The 23,780-nt window shown below is 46.1% G+C and overlaps 1 protein-coding gene across 1 annotated transcript in view; it reads left to right on the forward strand.

Moving 5' to 3' along the window:
* The window catches only part of LOC144162644 (tyrosine-protein kinase SYK-like), a 193,418-nt gene extending 169,879 nt beyond the window's left edge, over positions 1-23,539 (forward strand). The window contains exons 14-18 of the mRNA XM_077693264.1: positions 6,521-6,602; positions 7,304-7,505; positions 9,950-10,090; positions 13,266-13,378; positions 17,768-23,539. Coding sequence (XP_077549390.1) covers positions 6,521-6,602; positions 7,304-7,505; positions 9,950-10,090; positions 13,266-13,378; positions 17,768-17,837 — 608 coding nt within the window. The 3' untranslated portion in view covers positions 17,838-23,539. The remainder of the gene's footprint in view (positions 1-6,520; positions 6,603-7,303; positions 7,506-9,949; positions 10,091-13,265; positions 13,379-17,767) is intronic.
* Positions 23,540-23,780: the final 241 nt, after the last annotated feature.

Genomic DNA, 23,780 nt, shown 5'->3' on the forward strand with positions numbered 1-23,780 from the left:
GATTGCGATGATAGTTCAACAGGATAGACGCTATTTACATAACGCAAGGGACCCAGGTTTGATTCCGACCACGGGGAACGTTTTTTTTTTCTCTCCGATTGGCTGCACAGGTATTTTTCCCCACCGCTGCTAACCCGTACCTGTTGGACCTTTGAGGTGGTCCAGTGGTTAGGTTGCTGGTTCCACGAAGTAAAAATGTCGGATTTGATTTCCAGGACCACCTTAACCACATTTTCTTTTTCTTGGGGCTTCCGGATTTTTCCGTCTACGCCGGACAGATTGGTGTCGGCCTAAGCACCTCTGCTGCTAAAATGGACTCCGACTTTTGTGGTTGCGTTTGTAAATCATAAGCAATAGGCCCGCGCACAAGCTTGCGCGTGTCTAGAGAACACGAATTCCGCCATTGTCGTTAGGCTGCCAGAGAAGACCATCAAGAACGACACGCTCGTCAAGCAGCAAAGCGGACCAAGAGCATTGAGAATTACATTCCGTGTTTCCGAAAAACAACAGCACATCCATTTGACCAACGATGCTGCAGATCATGGGTGGAAAGAGTAGCTGCACCAGTGTTTTTCTCTAACTATGGTACTGAAACCCTCCGGATCAATTTATCGCGATGAATGAATACGCCGAGGGGCGCACTGCGCCTGCGCAGTGGAGCAGAGTGACATCGGCGGCGGAGCAGCAGCGTGAGACCGGGTGAGCGGCTCGGCAGCAGGGTGTTCAAAAGTTCATAAGTTCGCGTGTGTGGATGGTGCGGCGATACGTACGGGCAAAACGAAACGTGCGTCAGCACGGACGAACCCTGACCAGCAACGGACACCGAGGTGTTGCAAATGTTCGGCCGTTCGTTCGTTCGTTCACTCGCTCGCTCGTTTGTTCGTTCGTTCACTCTCTCGTTCGCTCGTTCGTTTATTTGTTTGTTTGTTTGTTTGTTTGTTTGTTTGTTTGTTTGTTTGTTTGTTTGTTTACAATCCAGCGACAGCCCGCACAGCGGACAATATAAGCGCTGGGAATATATAAAATACACTAGTAATACATCAAACACATACAAATGAAACATAGAACACTGACTACAATGCAGCAGTATAAGACAAAATATCATAACTAGTAATCATGTTCATCTTCAGCATGATACAGTTAAGGGACAACCAATAATAGGCACCAACATATAAGTACTTAGTAAATGATGAAGCTTAGAAAAAAATAATGCCACAAGGAACCATCAATAGCAAATGAAGGTGTCAAGAAAACTTCAATAAATAGCTCCGTCTAATGCACTTGGAACGGTTCTGCAGCACATTATCCCAAAAATTTTTTTATATCAAAAGATCAATACAGCGGTGCTACAAGCGGCGTAATACGGCAACTCCGCAAGCAGCCGTACGTCAGCTAACGCCCACCGTGTGAAAAGAGCCGCCAATTATGAAAAGTGATAGCCTGAGTCTCCAGGCTTCATTAATTGCGCCGGCGTCCTCTCATCGATGATCTCAGAACACCACGATAAGGGCATGCCGGTATTTCAGAAGGATTTTCTTGGAGAGAAATTCAAGTTCTTGAAATATCTGAAAAGCTTGCGCAGCGAACCAAATCTCCCAAGCTAATTAAATAGCACTTAAATCTTCATTTGGCCATTTTCTAATCAACACAGAAGCTCGTTAGAGCATGGGTGGCATTTCGAGGGGCTTGAAGTGCTCCTACCCGCGTAGCTTCCCAGTGCTGTGCCATTTCTCTCTTACTTCTTTACTTTGAAGATCAAGAAGCTGTGCGCTAACAAAAAAAGTTGCCTCCATTTTATAAAGAATATGCGTTCCCTTTACTCCTGAGCGGCTAACAAGAAACAAAGGCTGTCGTCAGCTTTCGGGAAAAAAGCAAGGAAAACGGTAGCTCAAATTTGGCTCCTGCGTGCAGGGCTTTACTTCCTAAGCCTTACCCGCTAGGTATTAACGACGCAGCTCTTCATCCCCCTCCACCCCCGCCCAAAACGCTGGCTTTCAGCGCTTCTTGTCGGCGAACAGCTTTACGGATCGGTGCACCTCCGTGTCGAAGGCCCTTCCCCACGACGTTCGGCGTGTGCTTGCTTGGTGCTCCGTTCATCGAGGGCAAAAAAAAACGAAATTCGCCGTTCGTCAACCTCGGTGATTTCGTCGCTGGCCGTTTGCGTCATTGCCCCTGAAGCCCGAACTGCAGCGAGAGTGTTTTTGTTCTTGTGTTTTTTGTTCTTGGCGGTATTGTTGGGCGCTCTTTCGAAGCCAGGCTCGCGTCTATTATTCATCCGCTCTGAGCCCGAGCCGCGCGCCAATCGCGCCGGTAATTGCAAGAGCCCCCAGTCCAAGCCGCCTGCCGGCGACCGGGCTCCGGAGGAGAGACGCGCGGCGTTACGCAGCAAACGCAATCAATGCTCGGCCTTCCAACGCCTTTTTTTTTTTTCTATTCGCTAACCGGCATGGACGACAGAATTTTTTTTTTTTCCGGTGAATAATAAATTGGTGTAGCGGTGGTTTCGTCGGGCGTTCTACTTTTTGCCTGTGGTATGCGGGAGATTCACTCTGTATTTGGTTGCGCTGTAGACTTTGAAGGGACCAAGCCGCCAGCCGTGGTTTCGGGACAATTTATTGTTGTGGACTCGTTATGCGGGGCCTGACAGCGGATATATCCCCGCTGAGTAGCGCTGGCATACCGCTAGGGAATGCGAGAAAGAGAACCCGGCGTTCTTCGCATAGCGTGCGCGAGGGCCATTTCAAAGCGTACGCTTTTTAACGTGCAGTTTGTACCGGCGCTTGTTATTGCGCCCAGTGAAATTAATGGTACGCTTTGCTCGTTACGGAAGCGTTCCATTTTTCTTCTTAATTAGGCTTAGCTTGACTGTGTGCAATAGCTCGAGGTACGTGTAATTTGAGCGAGCGACCGTTTGGCAAGTTCTCTGTTACGTTTAAGAGACAATGACGGCACTAAGCACGATGGAATGGAGGCAGAAGCGTTGATTTTTTGGATGGTAAAGGGGGGAAGGTTATTACACGTGTAAATAACGTACAAAAGGTGAATGCTTGCAGGCTAAGGCTTTGGAGACCACGAAGGACACTAAGAGTACTCGAGTAGATATGGAAACGCATCGAAAAATACAGTTGTGAATCCTGTGTAGCGCAACACCGAACTGCACTGCTGTGCCTGCAATAAACATGAATTTTGCGAGGCATATAGTTTGAATGCGTATATTCACCGCTTTTTGTGTGTGGATCTCAAAAAAGCATGCACCTGACGAATCCAGAAGATGCAACTCACCGGCGAACTGGGCTGACGACTATAAAAATTCACCGCTCATTGCAATACTTCGTAAAGCAACTTTTGGGTGCAGCTGTTGGTACGTTTTAATTTTGCGATACAGCCAGGCGAAGAATTTGATCGTGACTAAGAGAACGCCGTGATGAGTAGCGCTGCTGCCGATGGCAATGATTTGTACGGAAAACTGAGGGGACTGTGGCGCGACTGCCTCACTAATTGCGGTGGGGGGAATTCGGGGAGGCGCCGCGGCGCACTTCACTGCAGTCGCTGTACACAAACCTCGATGAACGGGTAACACTGCGCTTCTATGTGGCCATCTCTTAGCTGCCGCCGGCAGACTTCCGCTCGCGCAGCGTTGCGTTTCCTCTGCAGCCGTAGCTATGCAAACTCTACACGCAACTAAAGTTACGGCTATGGTCAAGCGGTGGGCTCCGCGATAGACCTCCCAGAATTTCCCCCTCGCGCTCTCCCCACTGCCATTGTGAACCCCTCTTTGCTGAGCTTCGCGTTCGCTATCATCTTTCTCTGTGCCAATGGATCATTCTCTCGATTACACCGACGGCGACAGATAACCCATGAACGGGCGCGTAACAGCTAGGCTCAGTAAAACTTGTCACAGACAGGACAATGACAAGTCAGGAAGTTGCTCTTGTTGGTTCATCTCCCTCTATTCGTGTACGGAGGAGTAAAAAGAGGTCGGAGGTCGGACTCTGTACATATCTGGCCGAGTACCAGATGATTGGAGGGCCGACAGAATCAAGCCTCTCTATAAGTCTGGTAAAAAGCAACTCATCTCGTATTATCGTCCCATTTCATTAACGTCAACTACCTGTAAGCTTCTAAAACACATCATTCATACGCATATCTCTGAGTTTCTTAGTAAGCATGACATCCTAACAAAACACCAGCAAGGACTCAGAAAAGGGTATTCAACCTGTACTCAACTTGTCGAGACAATACATGATTTTGCAACTTCAATTAACAATGGGACGCAAACTGATGCCATCTTTATAGACTTTGCAAAAGCGTTTGACAAAGTCTCACACAATAAATTACTTTCTAAATTAGAGAAAACCCATAAAAATCCGCGCCTAATAAAATGGAAAGCAGACTACCTGATAAACCGTAAACAATTTGTTGTTTTTAACGAATACTGTTCAGAAGAGGCAACTGTTGACTCTGGTGTTCCACAAGGTACTGTTCTGGGAACCCCTTTGTTTCTCATTTTCATCAATGATATTGTGAATGAAGTTCCTGTTAAAATCAAGTTGTACGTTGATGGCTGTGTCATATATTCTGAGATATCCAATGTAACTGATCAAAACGTTCTATATAGTGCATTTCATAAAATTGTTGAGTGGTGCGATTTATGGCAAATGTCAGTTAACTTTGATAAAACAGTATTCATGCGAATAACCCACAAAAAAAAAGCCCTTACTATTTAATTATTCCACCGCAAGCTTCACCCTTTCTGAGGTAACTAAAATTAAGTATCTTGGCCTTTGGATTACCAATGACCTTAACTGGACTAAACATATTAACTCTGTAATTACTAACTCTAACCGAAAACTATTTTGTCTTCGAAGAGCTTTAAAACATTCTAATTCCGCGGTGCGGACTCTAGTGTACAAAACTATCATTCGCCCAATGTTAGAATATGGAGTGATTGTTTGGGACCCCTTCACTAAAACTAAAATAACTAAATTGGAAAATGTGCAGAAAAAGGCAGTTCGCTTTATCTTTACCAGCTTTGGACGCACCTCTATAACGAAACCCTTACATCGTGCCAATGAGCCTTCACTTACCGAAAGAAATCGTTTAATACAACTAAAATTTCTTTACCAGTTAATTAAATGGCATTACAAGCTTGATGTTTCCGATATCATTTCATTTTCATGTGGATACGCCACCCGCCAAAGGCATCAATTAACAATAACCCCTTTTCGGTCGCGAAATAACTGCTTCAAATATTCCTTTTTCCCGCTCAGTGGAAAACTCAGCGGGAATGAACTAAGTAATAACCAAGTCATGGAGCCGTCCTTAACGTTGTTTGCAGCAAATTTGACCTGATTATTCATATCTTGCTGTTGTATTTGTTTGTTTGTTTTTTGTTGTTGTTTTCTTGTATTAGTCTAGAGTGCCAACATTGTAAAAAGATTGTCTGTAACCACCCTGCTAAAATCCCTGTAATGAGGATTGCAGTATCAATCAATCAATAAATAAAAATAATCTTTACTACTACCTTTCGGACGATGTTATCGTTCCCCGGGCCTCACTACATCATTTCGGTGAATTACCACCAATACTCCCGACGAACGTGCTTACTCAGCGTCAGTTGTTACCTGCAAAAAGTGGTGCATATTGCCGCGTGCTGTACCCTCTAGTTTGTTTGTGCGCTTTATTGCCAGCGTCTGGCCCCGCCCAGCTATCTTATCTAAATTAGAAGTGAAGCCCGCGTTTCCGTCTCTTTCTTTGCAGGCTATCTAATATCGCCTGTCGTCACTAGCATGCCCGTCTATGATCGCCAATGTCGTAGATATGATTCTGGTTTTTGAAGGATTAACGTCCAAGGATAAATGTTCGTAAGGCAAAAGCCGCGGCATTCGGTTCACTCACGCCCGTCTGCGCATGTCACGTGGTTTACTGCTCTGTCGCCGCTTGTGCATTCTTTGCATTCTTAGCGGAGCACGAGTTCGCTCCAATCAACTTTTGTTCTCTGAAGAAACCTGTGTCATCCTTCACTACATGACCGTATCTTCGGGATTGCTACCCCGCTTTGCACTGGGGCCCACCCTGTTTCTATTTGATAAATGGGTAGATATGATCGGCAGTGTGTTTTACTGCGAATTTGATACATGTGCCGTTCAAGCTGCTCTTGGTTCCCTAAACCTGTTCTAGTCAGCTGATGACCAATACCTATAGTGTACGGGAGCGATCAGTAAGTGCACAACACTAACTCTCCTCTGTCTAGAGTAACTGCTCGCTATACGATTATACGAACTATTCACGGCACTTGAAAAGCCCATATACAATTACGCCATGCATTGAGGTTACGCTAACTTGTGTTTAAAATTAACAGGCTTTAAATTCTGACACCTGCATGTTTCGTTTCTGTATAAAATGATTTTAATACTGAGTGCAACGTTGGGAACCCAGAGTTCAAGCGTTCGGAAATTCTTAACTGGGTCGGCTCTCATACTTGTGCAATTACAGCGTGTTGTTTTTTCTTGCTTTGCAGGTGTTTCTCAGGGCCAGTCGCTGATGCTGGTAATGGAACTAGCGCCGTTGGGCCCGCTCAACCGTTTCCTCAGGCTCAACAGGTGAGAAGCTCAGCCTCCCAACTACGCTATCCCAAGTACACGCGTTTGAAGTCGGCAAACTTGCACAGTGAATGAAAAAAGACTAAAGGACAAAACAAGACATAACATGAACACACTTATATCTGAGCTTGCTAGATTCTCTCTGGTTGTGCCAGGTGGCACACGACATATATATTATTGATGGTCCAGTAGTGGCATGAGCTCATAAGCGCGCGTTACAGTCGCTGTATTGCGTAAATGCATGAAGCCGAAAACCAAATCGTCTGAACGGTGAGTGCAATCATACTGCCGCGTAAGTGTTGTGTGTGCGTTCCCGCTTATGTGAGTGTGTGTTTGTGCGTGTGCTTTTGCGTGTGTGTATGCGTTTGCGTGCCCACGTGGTTCACCTTTTTCCCTATCAAATGGAATAGCAAGCCCAGCTCTCTTCTAGGGTGACAAATGTGAATGTGTCATTAGTCTGTCTGTCTGTCTGTCTGTCTGTCTGTCTGTCTGTCTGTCTGTCTGTCTGTCTGTGATTTTCCCGTTAGATTTGTTCAAAGTAGTACTGCGCTCTCGTTTCCTAATTTATCTCCCATATTTCTGTTGCTCCCTAGCGTGCGACAGCAGCGCCTTACGCTGTCACCGTGCACTTGAGCGAGCGAAACGTTTCCCGCCGCTGCCGCCTTGCATCGGCGTCTCTCTCCCCCCCTTGTCCCTTACAGCTCCCAGCTCCGGCAGGAAGGCGTGAGCCGCGTGCTGTCGCTGGCGTCGCAGGTGTGCGGCGCCATGGCGTACCTCGAGGCGCGGCAGCTGGTGCACCGAGACCTGGCGGCGCGAAACGTCCTCCTGGTCAACGACCGCTTCGCCAAGGTCTCCGACTTCGGCATGACAAGAGCCCTTGGCTCCGGCAAGGACTACTACAAGGTACGCCAACCCCCAACTATTGCAAGGTCAGGAATAGCGCGTCTTAGTGGAACCTAAAGAACGGTTAATATGTAATCTAGAGATGTAGACATGCAATCTGCAGATGTAATCTGGAGATAATCTGGAGGTGGCGCACGGCTGCACCGACGACTGGGAAAGCTGTCCAGTCTCGGCTGATAGGTGGCTGAACCGCGGAGTAATCACGAGAAGAATTCGCATTAGGCTTAGCACACGGCTACACATCGACTGGGTTCTTAGGTCTGGTAGTGCGTCCCTAAAGGCGCTTAGGGGAGATTACAGCAGTAATCAGCACAATCAGCACATACAGCAGATTACAGCACAAGACTTGGCATAAGTTGCAGGCTCATAGTCATCATTTGTTTATATTCATCATTTATTTATATCATCATTTATTTATAGTCTATTTATATAAACGGAGAAACGAACGTCTCTCCTATATACTTTAAACTGCCCCGATAATACGCTCTCAGAACGCTATCTTTGCCTCCAAACTTTCTTCTCCTACACCTCCGATGTGTGTATACGTCAACTTTGAGCTAGAAGGGGTCACACGGCGGGAAACGACTGCACGCTGCAGATTATGCATACATCCTAAAAAACCTGAATTCAGATATGTAAATAGTAATGACAAGAGCCACTAGCCTTGGTGGCCATTCGGGCAGCATTCCTTAATATAATGGACAGTGGCTAGGTTTGGCCCATGAAGTGGAGAACATGCAGTGCACCCTCGCCGTGCTCCCCTAGGTAGCATAAACTTTGAACTTTGAATCAATACTGCGATCTCCTCTTCGTTCCTCTTCAAAAGAGGGGTACGCGAAGTGGTCCGACCCTTGGCTTTCTAGTTTCTCCAGTCCTGGAACAGTACGAGGGCAGTCCGAGGGCTTCTTAGGACCTGAGGTCTCGTAGTAATACACGGAGAAATCGAGCGCAAGAGTGCGCCTAGGCGAGCTCATGGAAGGTCCGGGACCGTTAATTCAGCAGGTCCACGGTTCCTTCTGACCGCCTTCTCACGAGTGAAGAGGAAGTGGTCGTTCTGGTTATAATGACTTTTGCGTACGCGCCCGTATGAACGGACACATTTACTTGGAGCTAGGTGTCCTTCATACTGCATAGCGGAACAAATCAAGCGAGTGCCTTAAAGAGGCCATGAAGACAAAATACAAGCTCGGTTGGTTAAAACGACTACGTTATCACGATAACCATGACTGTAATTACAAAGCAAATACGTGAAGCAGCGGCCACTCCCCAGCTACTTTCTGGCAACTGTTCCATGACGTCACACAATATTGTTTGTGCGATTGGCGGCCGTCATCCTAAGCCATTGCCAAAATACATGACTGGGTGATTGTAGTGGAGCCTCTAGTTCAATTTGATCGCGTCACTGGAGTGCTGACGAGCACTTGCGACTGTTTTCACGGCTGCCTCGTATGCCTTCACTCCTTAGAACACATCACTATAGCGCGAAATTTAAAAGTTCTTTATATTCTTCTCCCTTTTTTTCTGTTAAAAAATGAAGGAAGCTCACTCTAACGCGTAAGACGAAGGTAGCGAAGCTGTACTCAACCTTCCCGACCACCACGAAGGTTTAAGTCCATGATTGCAACCGATTTGCTTCTTCTCCACTGCCGCAACCACCTTTACTCCATCATTCTTGCTATAAGTGTGAGCTTCTTTCATTTTTTTTTTTGGAAGTGATAATCATTGGACGTCACCTTGGAGCGGCGTACGCTATGACGTCCTGTCTCGTCCCGAGAAAGTGTTGCCACGATTAAACGAACGCTGGAGTCTTTCTTGTTCCGAGCAAGTGTTGCCCCGATTACGGCGAACGCTGGAGTTTTTTTTTTCTTGCTAATCTTGACCAATCTCCCTAAGTGGGTGTGCTTGGCTTGACAAACGTGCGCCGGGTACGCTGGGCGTTCGTCGCGAGGAACGCACACACGAGGGCTCGACATGCTCCATCATTGTTGCTATAAGTGTGATCTTTTTTCATTTGTTTTGAAGTGATAATTATTTTGGATGTGATAATCACCTCGGAGGACCACACGCCATGACCTGCCTTTCTCGTTCCGAGCAAGTGTTACAACGATTACTCGAACGCTGGAGTGTTTCTCGTTCCGAGAAAGTTCTGCCATGATTACGGCGAACGCTGTTTTTTTTTTGTTTTTTTTTTGCCAATCTTGGCCAATCTTGGCAATACTGCCGCGAGGCCCACGCTCGCGTGCGGGCGTTCGGCAATTTTTTGGTATTTTTAGCTGCGGACACTAAATATTACGATTAGCTAAACAGCTTCGCTGCTAAAAACGCCTTTCGTGGCTGGAACGGAGCTGAGTGAGGTACCAAGGGTACTTCTTTCAAACTGAACAAAGTTGTATTTCGTCTTCACGGCCCCTTTAATGTCCCGCTCACACCGGGCACTCCCGCAGGCGCAGGCGGCCGGCAAGTGGCCGCTCAAGTGGTACGCCCCCGAGTGCATCTACTTCTTCAAGTTCAGCACCAAGTCGGACGTCTGGAGCTTCGGCGTCACCCTCTGGGAGGCCATGTCCTACGGCGAGCGACCGTACCAGGTGCGCATGCGCGGGTGGTCGGCAGCCCACGTCTTCGCTGTTTTCCTTTTAGTTTTCTGCAAACACCCAGAGACGAAAGAAACCAAAAAACGGACAAAGATAAATAGTAGCTGTTACTTATCACCAAACCCGTACCGACCCCAAAAGATTTACGATATCGTTAGCTCATTTATGGGGAGTACGCGAAAACGTTTAGCCTCGCTTGATAGGAGGAGTTTGCGAGATGTATCCGCTCTTTGTTCCCCGCTCAAGATTCAGAGTGTACTCTGCGGATGGAAAATGATTGCTAGATTGAAAGCCACTAGTTCCGTCCGAGCACATGCTTACGTTCTCGTAAGATAGAAATGAGCAACAATTGTCCGACATGTGTTTGAAGCAAAGGAGGAAGAGCCTTTTCGCCCCCTTCTGACGGCGGCTATTAGTCCTTGGGCTCCGGCAGCGTCCTCGGCCATTTAAATAACCAGAATCTGCACATCCGTGTTGAAGTTGCGCAGAACGGTATCCCACTGCTCCTCGGTCTTAATTAATAACGAAGCAGCGAACGGATTCTTCTTCTGCAGGGGACATTCCCAAATGTGTGCCCTGGGTCTGCCCTGTCCGTGCATTGCTTACATTCTCAGGCGTAGAGCCCGGGGTAACAGTGACTGTACATGACCGAATTAGGGAATGTACAATCTGTAAGAGGCCGCATGCTACAGACTGCCATGTGTTGAGAGTACACTGAGCGGGGGGACATTTCACCTGTGACAATCTCTAATGACCAATTATGTCCCTGCACGGGGCCATGCTGTCCCTCCCCAACCCAGCACGCGAGAGATGCTCAGACGTTTCCTCGACGTGATCGACTCGTCTGACCAAACATCGAGCCGCGTGGTGAGTGTCTCGTTACCGGGAAGAGAACAGCGTGCAGGCGTCCTGACGATTTGGATCTTTCTCCGATCTTTGAACCCGACCAGAATTCTCAGTGCCTCGGACGAGATCCGTCCCTTTGCAAAATTTCGTGTTAAAGTTTTGAGGCGCTGACCATAAGTTAAGCTTTCCGTTAACCTGTTTTAAAGAACTACCAGATCTTAACGCAACGTCGCGCACAATCTCCACGCTTGATTTCCATTCCATGTCGATGCAGGTTCGCATTTACTCTTCACTTTGCAGGAAAATCATTACAGGACAATTTCAACTGTTGTGTTCTGCGCAGAGATTTAGTCCATCTGTAATGCCACTATTTCGTACTGAGCCGTACTGAGGAAGCTGTCTTTCAAAGTGTGTCGGGACAGCATATGCGCAACCACGCCTGGGCCCCGTTGGGCCACGCTGGTTTTCCTCGCTAGTCCAAAAGCCAGAGAACTCCAACATTTAACTATACACTGTCCAATGCTGAGCTCCCAAGGGGCATTCACTGTAATGATAAAATTTAACATCCACCTCAAATACAGACGCGTACAGCTATAAAAAAGAGAAATACCGCTTTCTCACAAACTTCACAGCCGAACAAAATTTCCCCGTGATCATGCTGCACTTAAAGTGGATGTCAAATTTTCCCCTCGTAGAAACTCACTCCACATTGGGAAATTTCCCTAAACAGGCCGATTAGGTGTTAACTGTGTTTACCTTACTTTTCTTTTCCCAACATCTTGTGTTATGTGGGCATAGGACGGGATAACAACTTCACTTGCCCAATCAATTCATCTCAGATCGCATTTCAGATAGAAATTCAATTATTTCTTATCGAAGACAGGCGGTACAAAGGACAGGGTGTAACGGGAGACAGGACATGTGGTTGTTTGCTTTAGCACTTATCGGTAAAACAACCACAGCAGTGTTCAAGCATCATCGCTATGAGCGACGCCAATCTGGTATCAAAGCTGCGCTGCCACTTACTGAGACATTTTTTTTTCTGGAATGGGCCTGTAATAGATCCGGCAGGAATTTTAGCGAGAAAGCCTTAAAGCGACATTGTTGTCCGGTACATAAAATGGACACTAACAAAAATCACTAACAAAAACACTAACAAAAACTTGGGAAGTTGTGTCGATGTGCAAATGTGGGTTAATTTCGTTAGAGCAGATAAATTGGGTTGAAAAGAAAATTGGGCACATTGGAGTACCTATGAAATCAACCCCGAGCCCACCGAGTAGAAGCTGAGTGCTTTACCAGCGGCGGCACAATAATTAGCCTACGTTGCATGCGTTGCTGACGTCGTATCACGTGACAGGTGAACGTGGCGGCTGGTGAGTATAAAAGGTGCACCTCAGCCAAGGAAAACTTTGATTCTGAGGAAGCTGTGGCACGAATTGTAACCGGTGTACCTGTTGAAGTAAATAGCTCCACAATACCAATAAACACCACCTTAGAAAGAGACGCAGACATACTGTAGCAGTAAAGAAACCTTTGATAACTATTTCCAGGAAAAGCCATAATTGTGTAAATCATTTGACAGTGCACTCTAAATATATTTACACCGTTCTCGTGTATAATTAACGCCCTTACACCGTTTTTAAAAACGGAAAAATACCACTTAGAAGGTGTAATTTACGATAAATGACCATTTGGAAGGGTGTATTCTTGTGTTTGTGCAAAGGTGGGGGGGGGGGAATTATAAAGGACAAAATACCCTTAAGGATGTTTTCCTTCGGGTTTTGCTAGTGTGTAAGGGTAGTAGTTATAGGCAGTGATTTACAGTGTGTGTTTTACAAGCAGTGCTTTACACTTTCACCCTAGCAAAAACAAAAACATTGTTTAAGGGTATCTTACCGTTTATAAAAACTTTGCACCCCAGAAAAAACACAGGAATACACCTTCCAAATGGCGTTTTACCAATAATTACACCCTTATTACAGTGTACAGTCTAAAATGATTTACATCCTTAAGGGTGATTTTTGCCCGTAACTAAAACATTTACACCCTAGCAAAACGCAAGAAAAGCACCTTTAAAGGGGTGTTACAAACGACAAAACACCCTTTAATATGACGCTCGTATTGCGTTTTAGCCAGGGTTTAAGGGTGTCAGCTACACTTACACCCTTTAATAGTGTTTTCTTGTGTTTTTAGGGTCTAAGCGTCTTAGTTACTGACAGTGAGGATACCCCTTAAGGCTGTAAATCATTTTATAGTGTCGGCTTCCCAGAATTCTTGGCGCCTCCTTTTCCCCGGTTAATGTCGGAGTCTGTGGGCGCAGGGACTGGCGGGCCAAAGCATTCTGGCCATGCTGGAGAGCGGCAAGCGACTGGAACGGCCGGACGACTGCCCCGACCACATCTACGAGCTGATGCAGTCCTGCTGGAAGTACAAGTACGTCACACTGCTATTATTCCGAGAAAGCGCCCGAACACATTGCGCACAGACTCCTCGTTTATGATATCGTACACCTTGTTCGTTGAAAGAGCTGTGCTTTGACTGCGTCGGGCTGAAAATACGAGGTTTTGAACAGAGAAACAGCAAAAAAAAAATGCGCCCATGCACACGGCGAAGCTGTAATCAACGAAGCTGTACATGGTTGGAAAAGCGCTAGCTACCAACTAGCCCAACAACAAGCTTTACTCAACGAAGCTGTAACGTGCGGCCTGTGTAACTGTGTTTACTGGTGGGTTCTGCTGCCGCCTATGCGCCGTTCCTATTCGCCAGTGTCGGTAAGTGGGGTGTGTAGGTGCGTACGTCGTCCATAAACCCAGCTAACATCTCTATCCTTACTTCAGACTCCTCTCCTACCTTGAGCTTTCGTGCATGTGCGTGTTTGCGCCGGACGAGTTTTCTGCATATACGGGACCACCGGATTTTTCCTATCCCCTAACCGCATAAAGCTTCGCGTGTCCAGCGTTACCTCCACACCACACTGTAGAATGATTTATACCCCTAAGGTGTATATCACTGTCTATAACTAACAGCCTTACACCCTAGCAAAAAAAAAACAAAAAAAACATCCTTTACCGGGACACTCCAACACCTACAATAAATGCTCCCACTTTTTCCTTCGCGTTTGGGAGCACTGCGAAAGCTATAGCTATCGCCAGCACGGAGCGGCACGGCGTGATTTACTCGTCGCAGCAGATGCGCGTTCCGTTTCTGCTTTGCTTTGTGGCTTTTTTTAAGCGTTCATTGCTGCCACTGAAGTGGAGCCGGCCAAAAGCCGCTACATCACTGCAATGACGTAACTCGAGCTGTCGAAAAACGCCAAGACCGGGAAAGAGAAAAAAAAATCTTTTGAGCTAGTTTCCAAGCTATACGGTGAGCATAGAGTCTTAATTTTGGCTGAGGTGCCTTGCGACCCCCACCTAAGTACTAGAGGTGTTGGTTGAATACTCCCTGCAAGTATTTAAGATTTCGAAAAAAGTTTAAAAAGGGTTGGTCGCTTAAGGATATTTTGCCGTTTATACCACCCTTACACCCTGGCCAAAACACGAGGATACCGTTTAAGGGCTGTGTTATCATTAATTAAACCATTTTAAAGGGCGTTTTTATTTGTGTTATGATAGGGTGCAAGAGCGTTAACAAAAAAAGTGTCAATAATTTTACAGTGTAGTTTTATTAAGAAAAACGGTCACCCTATACACCGTGAAAGCAAGACCGCCATTCAAAATGTACGAAAAAAATGTAAGTTGAGAATTATGGTCAGCAAGCGTTATGAAGTTTTAAACCCTCATCAGCAAATAGAAAAGATAAGATGACAGAACAAACGGTTTTCTAGTTACGGGGCATAAACGTTCAGTACCCGACTTCAGACGCCAGAAAGTCTGCGAATACCCAGCTTCAAGAATTTCCTTTTTCTTATATTAAAAGGAGCAGAGCTGGCGCACTGTTCAGAACCATTCCATCCGACAAACAAATCTGAGAACCGGCAGTAGAGTCTTACTTCCGCATTTATTGCTAGCGTCTGAATATTGCAGACCAATTTCAGCTTAGATATATCTCCCACTCAGGATTTGTTTATCCGAAGGCGTGTCCTGATTGCTGATATAACTTTTTAGTATGTTACAACACAAAAGATGGTAAGAGGGAGCACTGGAATCCTTATAGTGAAATGCAGTACAGAACAGAATGTCGTGCTCGAACAGATGCATTTTTGAACATTTTTGCATCTGGGTTTCTTCTTATCCATTATTTCTCGGTGGCAGAAATATCTTTTATTCTTTTTCAGCCTTCCGGAGTCTGTACAGACCCGTGACCCTAATATTTGACGAAACGTTTCCTGTGAAGTTCAGAAACTTTCTCGGAAAGACTTCCACAATGCATTTGTACAGATCTCTCTGTTTGCCTCTTCATAAACTGGTGCTTTGCTGCTGTAGGACTTCACTGAAACACTTCCGCGACAGCTTTGTGTAGTTCTGTGTGTTTGTTTATTAGCTAAAGTGCTGCTTGGCTGCAGCAGTGATGACATGAAAAGGGATCCCCACGCTGTTTTTACAGATATTTCTGGCCATACCTAACAACGATTGTCGTTGTGAAATAAAATTCACCTTCAAATAAAAACAGCTCAATTGCAGAGCAGAGGAGCGCCTATACTAACCACCAGCCAACGTTCTATCTATATTGACGATTTATTTGCGTTCACTGCTGTTAGTACGTCCAGGCAATCTCCCCGCAAAACAGACGAATTCTGTGTAATCTGTTTTTGCTTATTGATTTTCCTGACGTACAAGTATAAGTCGGTTGTTTCCTGTGCTATAATTCAGTTGCAAGTCAGTGCCGTATTTGTCTTTGTCTTTTTTGTTGTTGTTGTTGTTTTTGCCACTAATGTGCACCAACCTATTCAGTTTAGCACCTCCACCTTTGTGACTCAAACATTATAAAGTGTTCAATGAACGCAGTAAAAGCATTGATTTACTTGTGAAGAATTTCTAACTTTCAAATTTTTGCGTGGTTTTACGTCCCGTAGCTACACCTATAGCCTCTCAAGCGGTGAGGGCTATGAATAAGTGTACACCATACGGTTATCTTTAAAGGAGTACTGACACGAAATTTTTGTTACGTTTTTTTTTTGCTGCTATGCGTGCCTACCAGCCCACTAATCATAGAATGACAGATAAGGCGGTCGAGCGCAGCGTAAACATTCATTTACGGCGTCGTTTATTCGTGCCAGTTTCGGTTTCGACAAAAAAAACGCCGAGCGGCCGTCATGACAGCATGTATGACATGGCGTCACCATTCTTGCCGTATCGCTGCCTCTCTGGAAGCGCGCGCAAGCGAGCGCACGCGCGCGCCCAGACCGGCCGAGGTCTTCGCCGTCCCCACAGGCCCGGGCAGCATGACGTCAGTCCCAAAACCATGACGTGTACACACGCCCGAGCTGCGCGCGCCAACCACAGCCAGCGCGTCGTCTTCGTCACGGGAGCCCCGACGTCGGCAGTTTGGGGCATGTAGCAGATGATGTCACGTCGGCCCGCTCTGGGCTTTCTCGTGCGGGCGAAGATTAAAATGGATTTTAAATATGTTTCGCTGAACGGTTGCTGTTGAAACTTGCTGGGAGATATCTCCTGATAAAAAGGAAGCGTTTTACATAGTTATCTCAGCTTTGAAATTTCGTGTCAGTACTCCTTTAACATGCGCTCAAAAATCGACTCATGGGAGCTATCTTTTTTCGCCTCCATTAGTAAAACAACCCCTATAGCCTCTCAAGCGGTGAGGGCTATTAGTAAGTGTACACCATACGGGTATCTTTAACATGCGCTCAAAAATCGACTCATGGCAGCGATCGTTTTTCGCCTCCATTAGTAAAACAACCGTCGAGGCCGAGATAAAACTTTCGTCCTGTGGCTCAGTGTTTGCTCAGCAACGCAACTTGTACTTCCGAGTTTCCTCGCTATTGCCAGTCGATTGATTGATTGATTGATTGATTGATTGATTGATTGATTGATTGATTGATTGATTGATTGATTGATTGATTGATTGATTGATTGATTGATTGATTGATTGATTGATTGATTGATTGATTGATTGATTGATTGATTGATTGATTGATTGACTTGTGAATTATATTTTGATCGTCTCGTCACTCGTATAGGCGAAAAAAGCTGCTGTAAAATTCTTTCTTGGTACGGCTTAAGTAAGTCGTTCCTGTACATCTTGAAGCAGGACCTTACTGTAGCAAACGGCGTTTGCTCAACGCTCCATGGCTTGCCGAGCTCGCTGAGGAGTTCGGTTAGTGAGGAGGTGATAAGAAATCTGCCCCCTTCTTGCCCTCAGGTAGAGCGGGGCAGACATTGCAAGAGAATACTTAATAGCAAAAAAATGGGAGGGCATATATTTGGATGTATTTGGAATGGAGCGAGCCCATTTGGGGAAGGTTAAAGTTAAAGTAGAAAAAGCAAGTGTTCGTTTGGGGACCGAAGCCACCACCTTCGGATGACGCTCCCGACGCCTTACCGACTCGGCTACGTGGAAGGCTACATTACAGGTCATTTCCTGGATATTTTATTCAAAGTGGAGAAACGTGCTAGTTGGTGGATATAAATGGATGGAACTTAAGCGCGAACTGACTCAGAAACAAGGAAGGAAAACGACACGAGCGCTTGTAGTTCCTTTTCTTCTCCCTGTGTCAGTTCGCGCTTACGTTTCGCGCACGGATATTTATGTTACTGTATTCGGTGCTTCGGCGTGGTAGCCAGCGCCAGTGGTGATGACGACGGGCAAGTTTATGCAGTGCTGGGACACTGAACACTCATGATGCTCCATGCTTCCGCACAGGCCCGACGAAAGGCCCACGTTCACCGAAATCAGCGCCACACTGCGGGAGGCCCTGGACGACAGCACCTGAGCGCGCTGTCCGTGACCTCGTCAAAAAGAGGGCCCGGAGGTCCACGGCGGATAGAACGATCCCGCCGACAGCCAATCCGAAGCGCCAGTGGCTCGGCCCGCTGCTGTACCTCAGGACACCGATCTGTGATGTTTTTACCGCACGGCAGAACTCGGACGAATACCGGCGCACAAGCCGACACATGCTCACAAATGCTTCCGTCACTCTTCGAGGTATCGGCCCCGTGTTCAAACTAACAAAATACAATGGAAAGCTAATTCCAGCAGCAGCGTTCTCGAACGCGCTGACTACGCCCAATGAAGGAAAGCAATCGGGTTTTTCGTGCGTGTCGTTGAGAGCGGCAAATGTTCACTATATGAGAGAAACATCTTCGTGTAGTCATTCCCTTGGTCATCTTCATAAATGTTTGCCGGCCAGTTTTGATGAGGAAATGGCCAGCACAGATTTAGTCGCTTTGTGTTCGTCATCTCACGTCTGTACGCCGAGGTTGGCGATTCATATCGCTTCGTGCCAGTCTGTATAGCGCGAAAAATTTGCTTTTAAACTTGAACTGCTAAAAAGAAGAACATTTTCTTTCAAAAACTAAAAATATAGTGCAGTCTTGCAGTGGAAGAGGCAAAAAGGATGAAAAAAAGACAGACCAGCAGATGTTAAAAGTTCACGCTCTTAGAGCACAGACTGACTCAAAAAAGACGACAAACTCTGCAAAACTTGAAACTCTCTACATTGAAGGTTCTCGTGGGTAGCATGGTATTATTGTTTTCTAACTCCGGTTTGCATTGCGTACTTTGGTAGCCATATTTCGTTATGCTTTCAAAATATAAGCCGATGTAACAGACTTGCTGGCTACCGACCTTAATACGTCACTGATGATCTTTCACACATATTTAGCGCGTTTTTTTTTTTTTTTTCAATCGAGGTGACCCGTTGAACTCAAATACGCGCGCAATGGCTGCTTTTGCATAAAGAAGCAAATTTGTGACGAAGGCGGTAGTTATTTGTGTTGAGGTGCATTACAAACTTTCTCTCCTCAAGGGCGTATATTAGTGAAGATTAAATGGAGCTCCCGTTAAGGTTAAGAAAGAGTGCAAAAAAGTTTGCATACTTTCTTGAAGCGGGTGCGTATAGGCCTCAATCTGAAAACAACACTACGTATCGTAAACCAAGTGAGACGGCAGCGGAATCACCGCAAAATATCGCAGTAGTCGTTTCTTGTTCGAAGCAGAATGAGTTTAAGGAGCAACGTTAAAAGTAAAACATTTTTTGCCGCATAAAGCACCCGTGAATAATTTAAAGCTTCAATCTTCGTCGCTATTGAATCGTACGTCATTTCATTCATTCAGCCGTCCGATCTGGGTGTCGACGTTTTTATGTGGAACCTATGTGGAACTTATTAGGTTAAATTTTGAAGTTTTGTTCAAAGCTCGACATTTCAAGATTCCGATTTTTCTTGCTTCATAGGCAAATATCTGTTAGATTCACATCTTTCCGTCAACCTTAGAACTGTGCGCGCAATTATTGAGTGGTTATACGAATAATTTGCTAATTATTGAACGCATAATGATAGAAGATGCTGCTGAACTCCTATGAAGTGTAGAACGCAAACAAATTTTATTTATTTATTTATTTATTTATTTATTTATTTATTTATTTATTTATTTATTTATTTATTTATTTATTTATTTATTTATTCATTTATTTATTTATTTATTTATTTATCACATACTGCGGACCAAGCATGCTCCATATGTGTTGTGTAAATTTCACAGCTTGTTGTTACTGTAGCTGGCCATCAAACGGTTTCCATTGCCTTCTAACGTCTCTGCCCCACAGCATATATTTATTTCCTTGTGTTTGAAATTTATTTCCAGTTTTTTTTTTTGTGCCAACAGCGAAAACCAAGCTTATATTGACTGAAATACAGTTACTTTAATTAATTTCATTCAGATTAGGTTCATTATTTTGCGGCAAACAGTGTCTAGTACGGTCCATAAGATAAATCCCGAGTCCTAACTTGAGAGCTATTATTTTTGCATATGTGTTGCGTTTGAATAGGACAACTAAAACTCCGTTCGGTGTTTTTAAGCGTATAAAAAGTGCAAAAAAGTAAGTAGTGCATCGTTCTCGTTCCAACATTAGCCTAAGGTCACCAAGACATTTTGGGGTCATTTAACGGTAAAATCTGCATCCATTCCGTTATTATACCGGACAAGAAACACGTTATAGACTAACAGCGCATTGAAGTTCTGCCACACTTGGACACCATATTTCCGGCCACTTTGCGCCACTCTGCCGCGCAAGGCAAGAATTCCGTTTTGCGCCGCTATGTTGAGGGCTTCGCTCACATTCAAAGCAGAATAGGCTGTGAGGTATATTTGAGTCAAGAGAAAGAGCCAAGAGAGCCCTTGATGAGGAAAAGAACGCGATTGCTTGGACTTGGATCGGCGATTTACTGCAAGCGAATAATATTTTATTATGAGGTGTAACGCTCCTATGGTTCACAGACGATGAGGCTCGCCGCAGTAGAGGGCTCCGGACTACCTTTACCACCTGGAAACCTTTAACGTCCGCTGAAATCACGAACACAAGGGCGTGTTTGCTCTTCTCCCAGGTGAATATCATTGGGTAGGCGCTCTAATACACCACGTTTTTCGGCGAGACAACTTACCTCAACAGATTCATGAAAAGGGATGACCTTTTAGCCGTCAGCCATCCTGGTTCGGGGATTTCTACCAGTAGTAGCAACTTTCCGGCTTTGGTTGAGCAGAGTCACCGGAGTAGATCAATAGGCAGCGCTGAATGAACAGGAGAAAATACGTAAGTACCTTCCTGCACACGAGTTCAAGCGCGGGCAGCAATAGTTTCTTAAGCGTAAACTACAGGTCGCGCCCCAGCCGCCGACAATGCGACTACGACGCAGCGATGCCGTTAAAAGCATTAAGAAAGCCCAAAGAATGGCGTAAGGGTTTGATACGACCGCCGTACGCTTCTCTGCTGTTCTGTTATGAGCCAATTAGTGAACACTCTGCCACTGGAGCACTGGCGGGATTGTCCTGGGTGCAACTAATCCGCCTATGGCGAATTTCGATTCCGCCACTTGAGATTGCCAGTACTAGGACTTCGCCAGAACTCCAGGACCTCATTCTCCCAGTCCTGGCGTAGGACTAGTAACGGCCCCGGACGGTTACCATTCCCGGACTAGCACAGTCCTTAACTATGCCTGTCCTGGCGTAGGACTAATAACAGTCCTGGGGCGGTATTCTTGAGTTTTGTCCCTTTTGCGGCCCCTTCAAAAGTGTCCCTTTTGCGAGCCCTGTCTGGCTAAAAGCAAACAACCGGAAGTGACATAACGCAAGCGCGGCAAACCTACTGCCAACGCTTACTGCTTAACCGGAAGTACGTCACGATGAAAGGGACGCAAAAGGGACGTTTTCAAAAGGGACAGTTACGAGAATACCGCCCCTGGACTGTTACCACCCAAGGACTAGCATAGTTCTGAACTATGCCGGTCCTCGAATAGGACTAGCAACGGCCCTGGACTGTTACCGCTCCTGTACTAGCATAGTCTTGAACTAAGCCGGCCCTGGCATAAGACTAGTAGCGGTCCTGGACAGTTCCCAGTCCAGGACTAGCATAGTCGTAAGCTGGGCCAGTCCTGGCATAGTCGAGGATTTCGCCCGGAATCTGGGGCAGGGGGAATTTGCAGCGCACCTTGCCCTTGTCCTGGCGGCTCTGAAGAGTACTTCAGCCCCTTCGCGCTGTGCGCCAGGGGCCTCGCGTGCGCCCACGGCCCGGTCCGGGTCGCCTTCTAGATTGCCATCACCCCTGCAGCTGAGACGACAGCGCCTGCCGCAGCTGTAGCATCTATGCATCGCAACGGAGTTTGGGCCGGCCTCTCCCGGCTGGCCTGTTGCTCTCCTGCCGCTTCATGTGTTAGCGCTCTAGTGGTGGTAGCAGGCGAGAGAGCCCCCGCCCTCTCGAGTTTGTTGTTGAGGCCAGCGAGTAGTTTGGTGGTGTTGTTCTGTGCTGTCGTTCGCGGTCGTAAAGGGTGCCTCTGCGCGCCGCTGGGGCCACTGGGCAGCCTAGAGCTTCTTTTCCCCCCGGAAGTGTGCACGCGGTGCTGTTGTGACGCAGTAATGCGTTACTTCGGAGAGGTGAGAAAAAATCGTGGAGAGACGAAGGAGTGCAAAGCTAGAAAATTACCAGTCACCACTAGAAGTGCTAGTTGTTTGGGCGTGATTTGTGTGCTCCAGGACGCAACTTCTTTGCTGTTTGTGCCAACGGGTACTGCTTTGAATCTACCTGTTGTGGTCTGCATCATTTTGTCCTTGAATGCGTATAATTTGCCTGACCTGAGACCTCGACTTTTGCTGCGGCGTGCAAACTTTAGTTCGTTGGCAGTGCTGCCGGTTGATCACGATTCCTCAAATCTCTCACGTGGATATGCAGAAGTTTTCTCGTCAGAATATACGGCTAAGTGCACAAGCGCATATCTGCGGCACTGGCTAATATGAAAAGGCGGGGGCATGTTTTCACATTTTTATGGGTTTCTCAATGGTCATTTGTGTGTGCTTTCAAGTCCTTCATAGTCGGACATTCCTTTTTTCGCCAACTGAAAAAATGCCACAATTTAAAAGGGAGAAAATGTTTGTGCAAAATATACTGCTCAAAAATTCAAGCCAGAGGTGCTCGTTTTATTTTTACACTTTTGGCGGGATATTTCCTCCAAAAACAAATATGCGCTTAGTTAAATGTGTCCATAAGTTTTGTACAATACTAATTTTATGAACTTCCTTCAGGTAACCTTAGGCGTGAAGGGACAGTCGAATTCATGCGATTGATTTGTCTAAGTGAGAAGGTCGCCATAAACTTATTTTGAATGCTTGTTCACCATTCATTACGCAATTCATGTTGTCAGAGTGGATGCAGCAGACGCACATTGGTAAAAAACTGCACTCTGCTCAAACCCTGGTGTTCTACAATAAACTGTAAAGCGAACATATTCTTAAAATCATTCAAGAGAAACCGTCTTTAGGCCAGTATAAACTTGAAATTCCCTTTTTCCTGTGGGTGGGGTGGGGGCGATGTTAACAAGCCGAAGTTACACTTAGACTATGAGGCACGCTGTAGTTGAGAGCTAGGGATCAATTCCCACGACCTGGGGTTGTTTAACGTGTGCCAAATTATCGACACACGGGTTTGGTGGAAAATTGAAGGTAACTACTAACACTGCGTGTTTTGAACGTAACCAGTTTTTCCGAGAATTTAACGAATACCTCACCTCTCTCTTACTCAGCTTTGCAACCTTTGGTTCCCGACTTCTGAGTGAACAGTTCCTAGTTAGCCACACCGCTTCACACCAGTCGTTACCAGCCGCTTTGCATTGTTTTGTTGGCTGATTTTGCGAAGACAAAGGCGAACCCCGGCGCAGTCCACTGGCCCCAGCCAGCGCAAGTCCCCCGCTTGCAGTCAGGTCGATGCTACGGCGCTCCTTAGGTGAATAGCGTTTAGTTGACAGAGTAGCTCTTGGCACGCAGTACTCGGTCTGCTGTGATAACACACTGTGTGTACAATACTGTAACAGCCGGAGAACGGCCCTCGTTGTATAGCGAACGTTTTTACACTGGTGCAGTGGTTTGTGTGTGTCTGAGTGAACAGTGTACATATGTACATAAGTGGAAATAAAACAGCTATAATTCTTGCCACTGCCTCTGTGCTTCCTTCTTTTCAAGATAACGTGTTGCTGGGCGTGTTGGTTTAGGTTCACGAACATACTGAGTGGCGCAAATACACAAAACACAAGAAAGGAGGCACGGAGAGGCGCTACACTTCCAACAGTGTAATAGCAACGACAGCAACGTACATTTATACATACATCCCGGCACGCACAATAGACGTGCACACAGCGTCAGCGCAAGAATTTATCTAAAAACCGCCCCTCAG

This window comes from Haemaphysalis longicornis, unplaced genomic scaffold (assembly GCF_048455015.1).
Source record: "Haemaphysalis longicornis isolate Haplotype H1 unplaced genomic scaffold, Haemaphysalis longicornis Haplotype H1 scaffold_12, whole genome shotgun sequence".
Taxonomy (NCBI): domain Eukaryota; kingdom Metazoa; phylum Arthropoda; class Arachnida; order Ixodida; family Ixodidae; genus Haemaphysalis; species Haemaphysalis longicornis.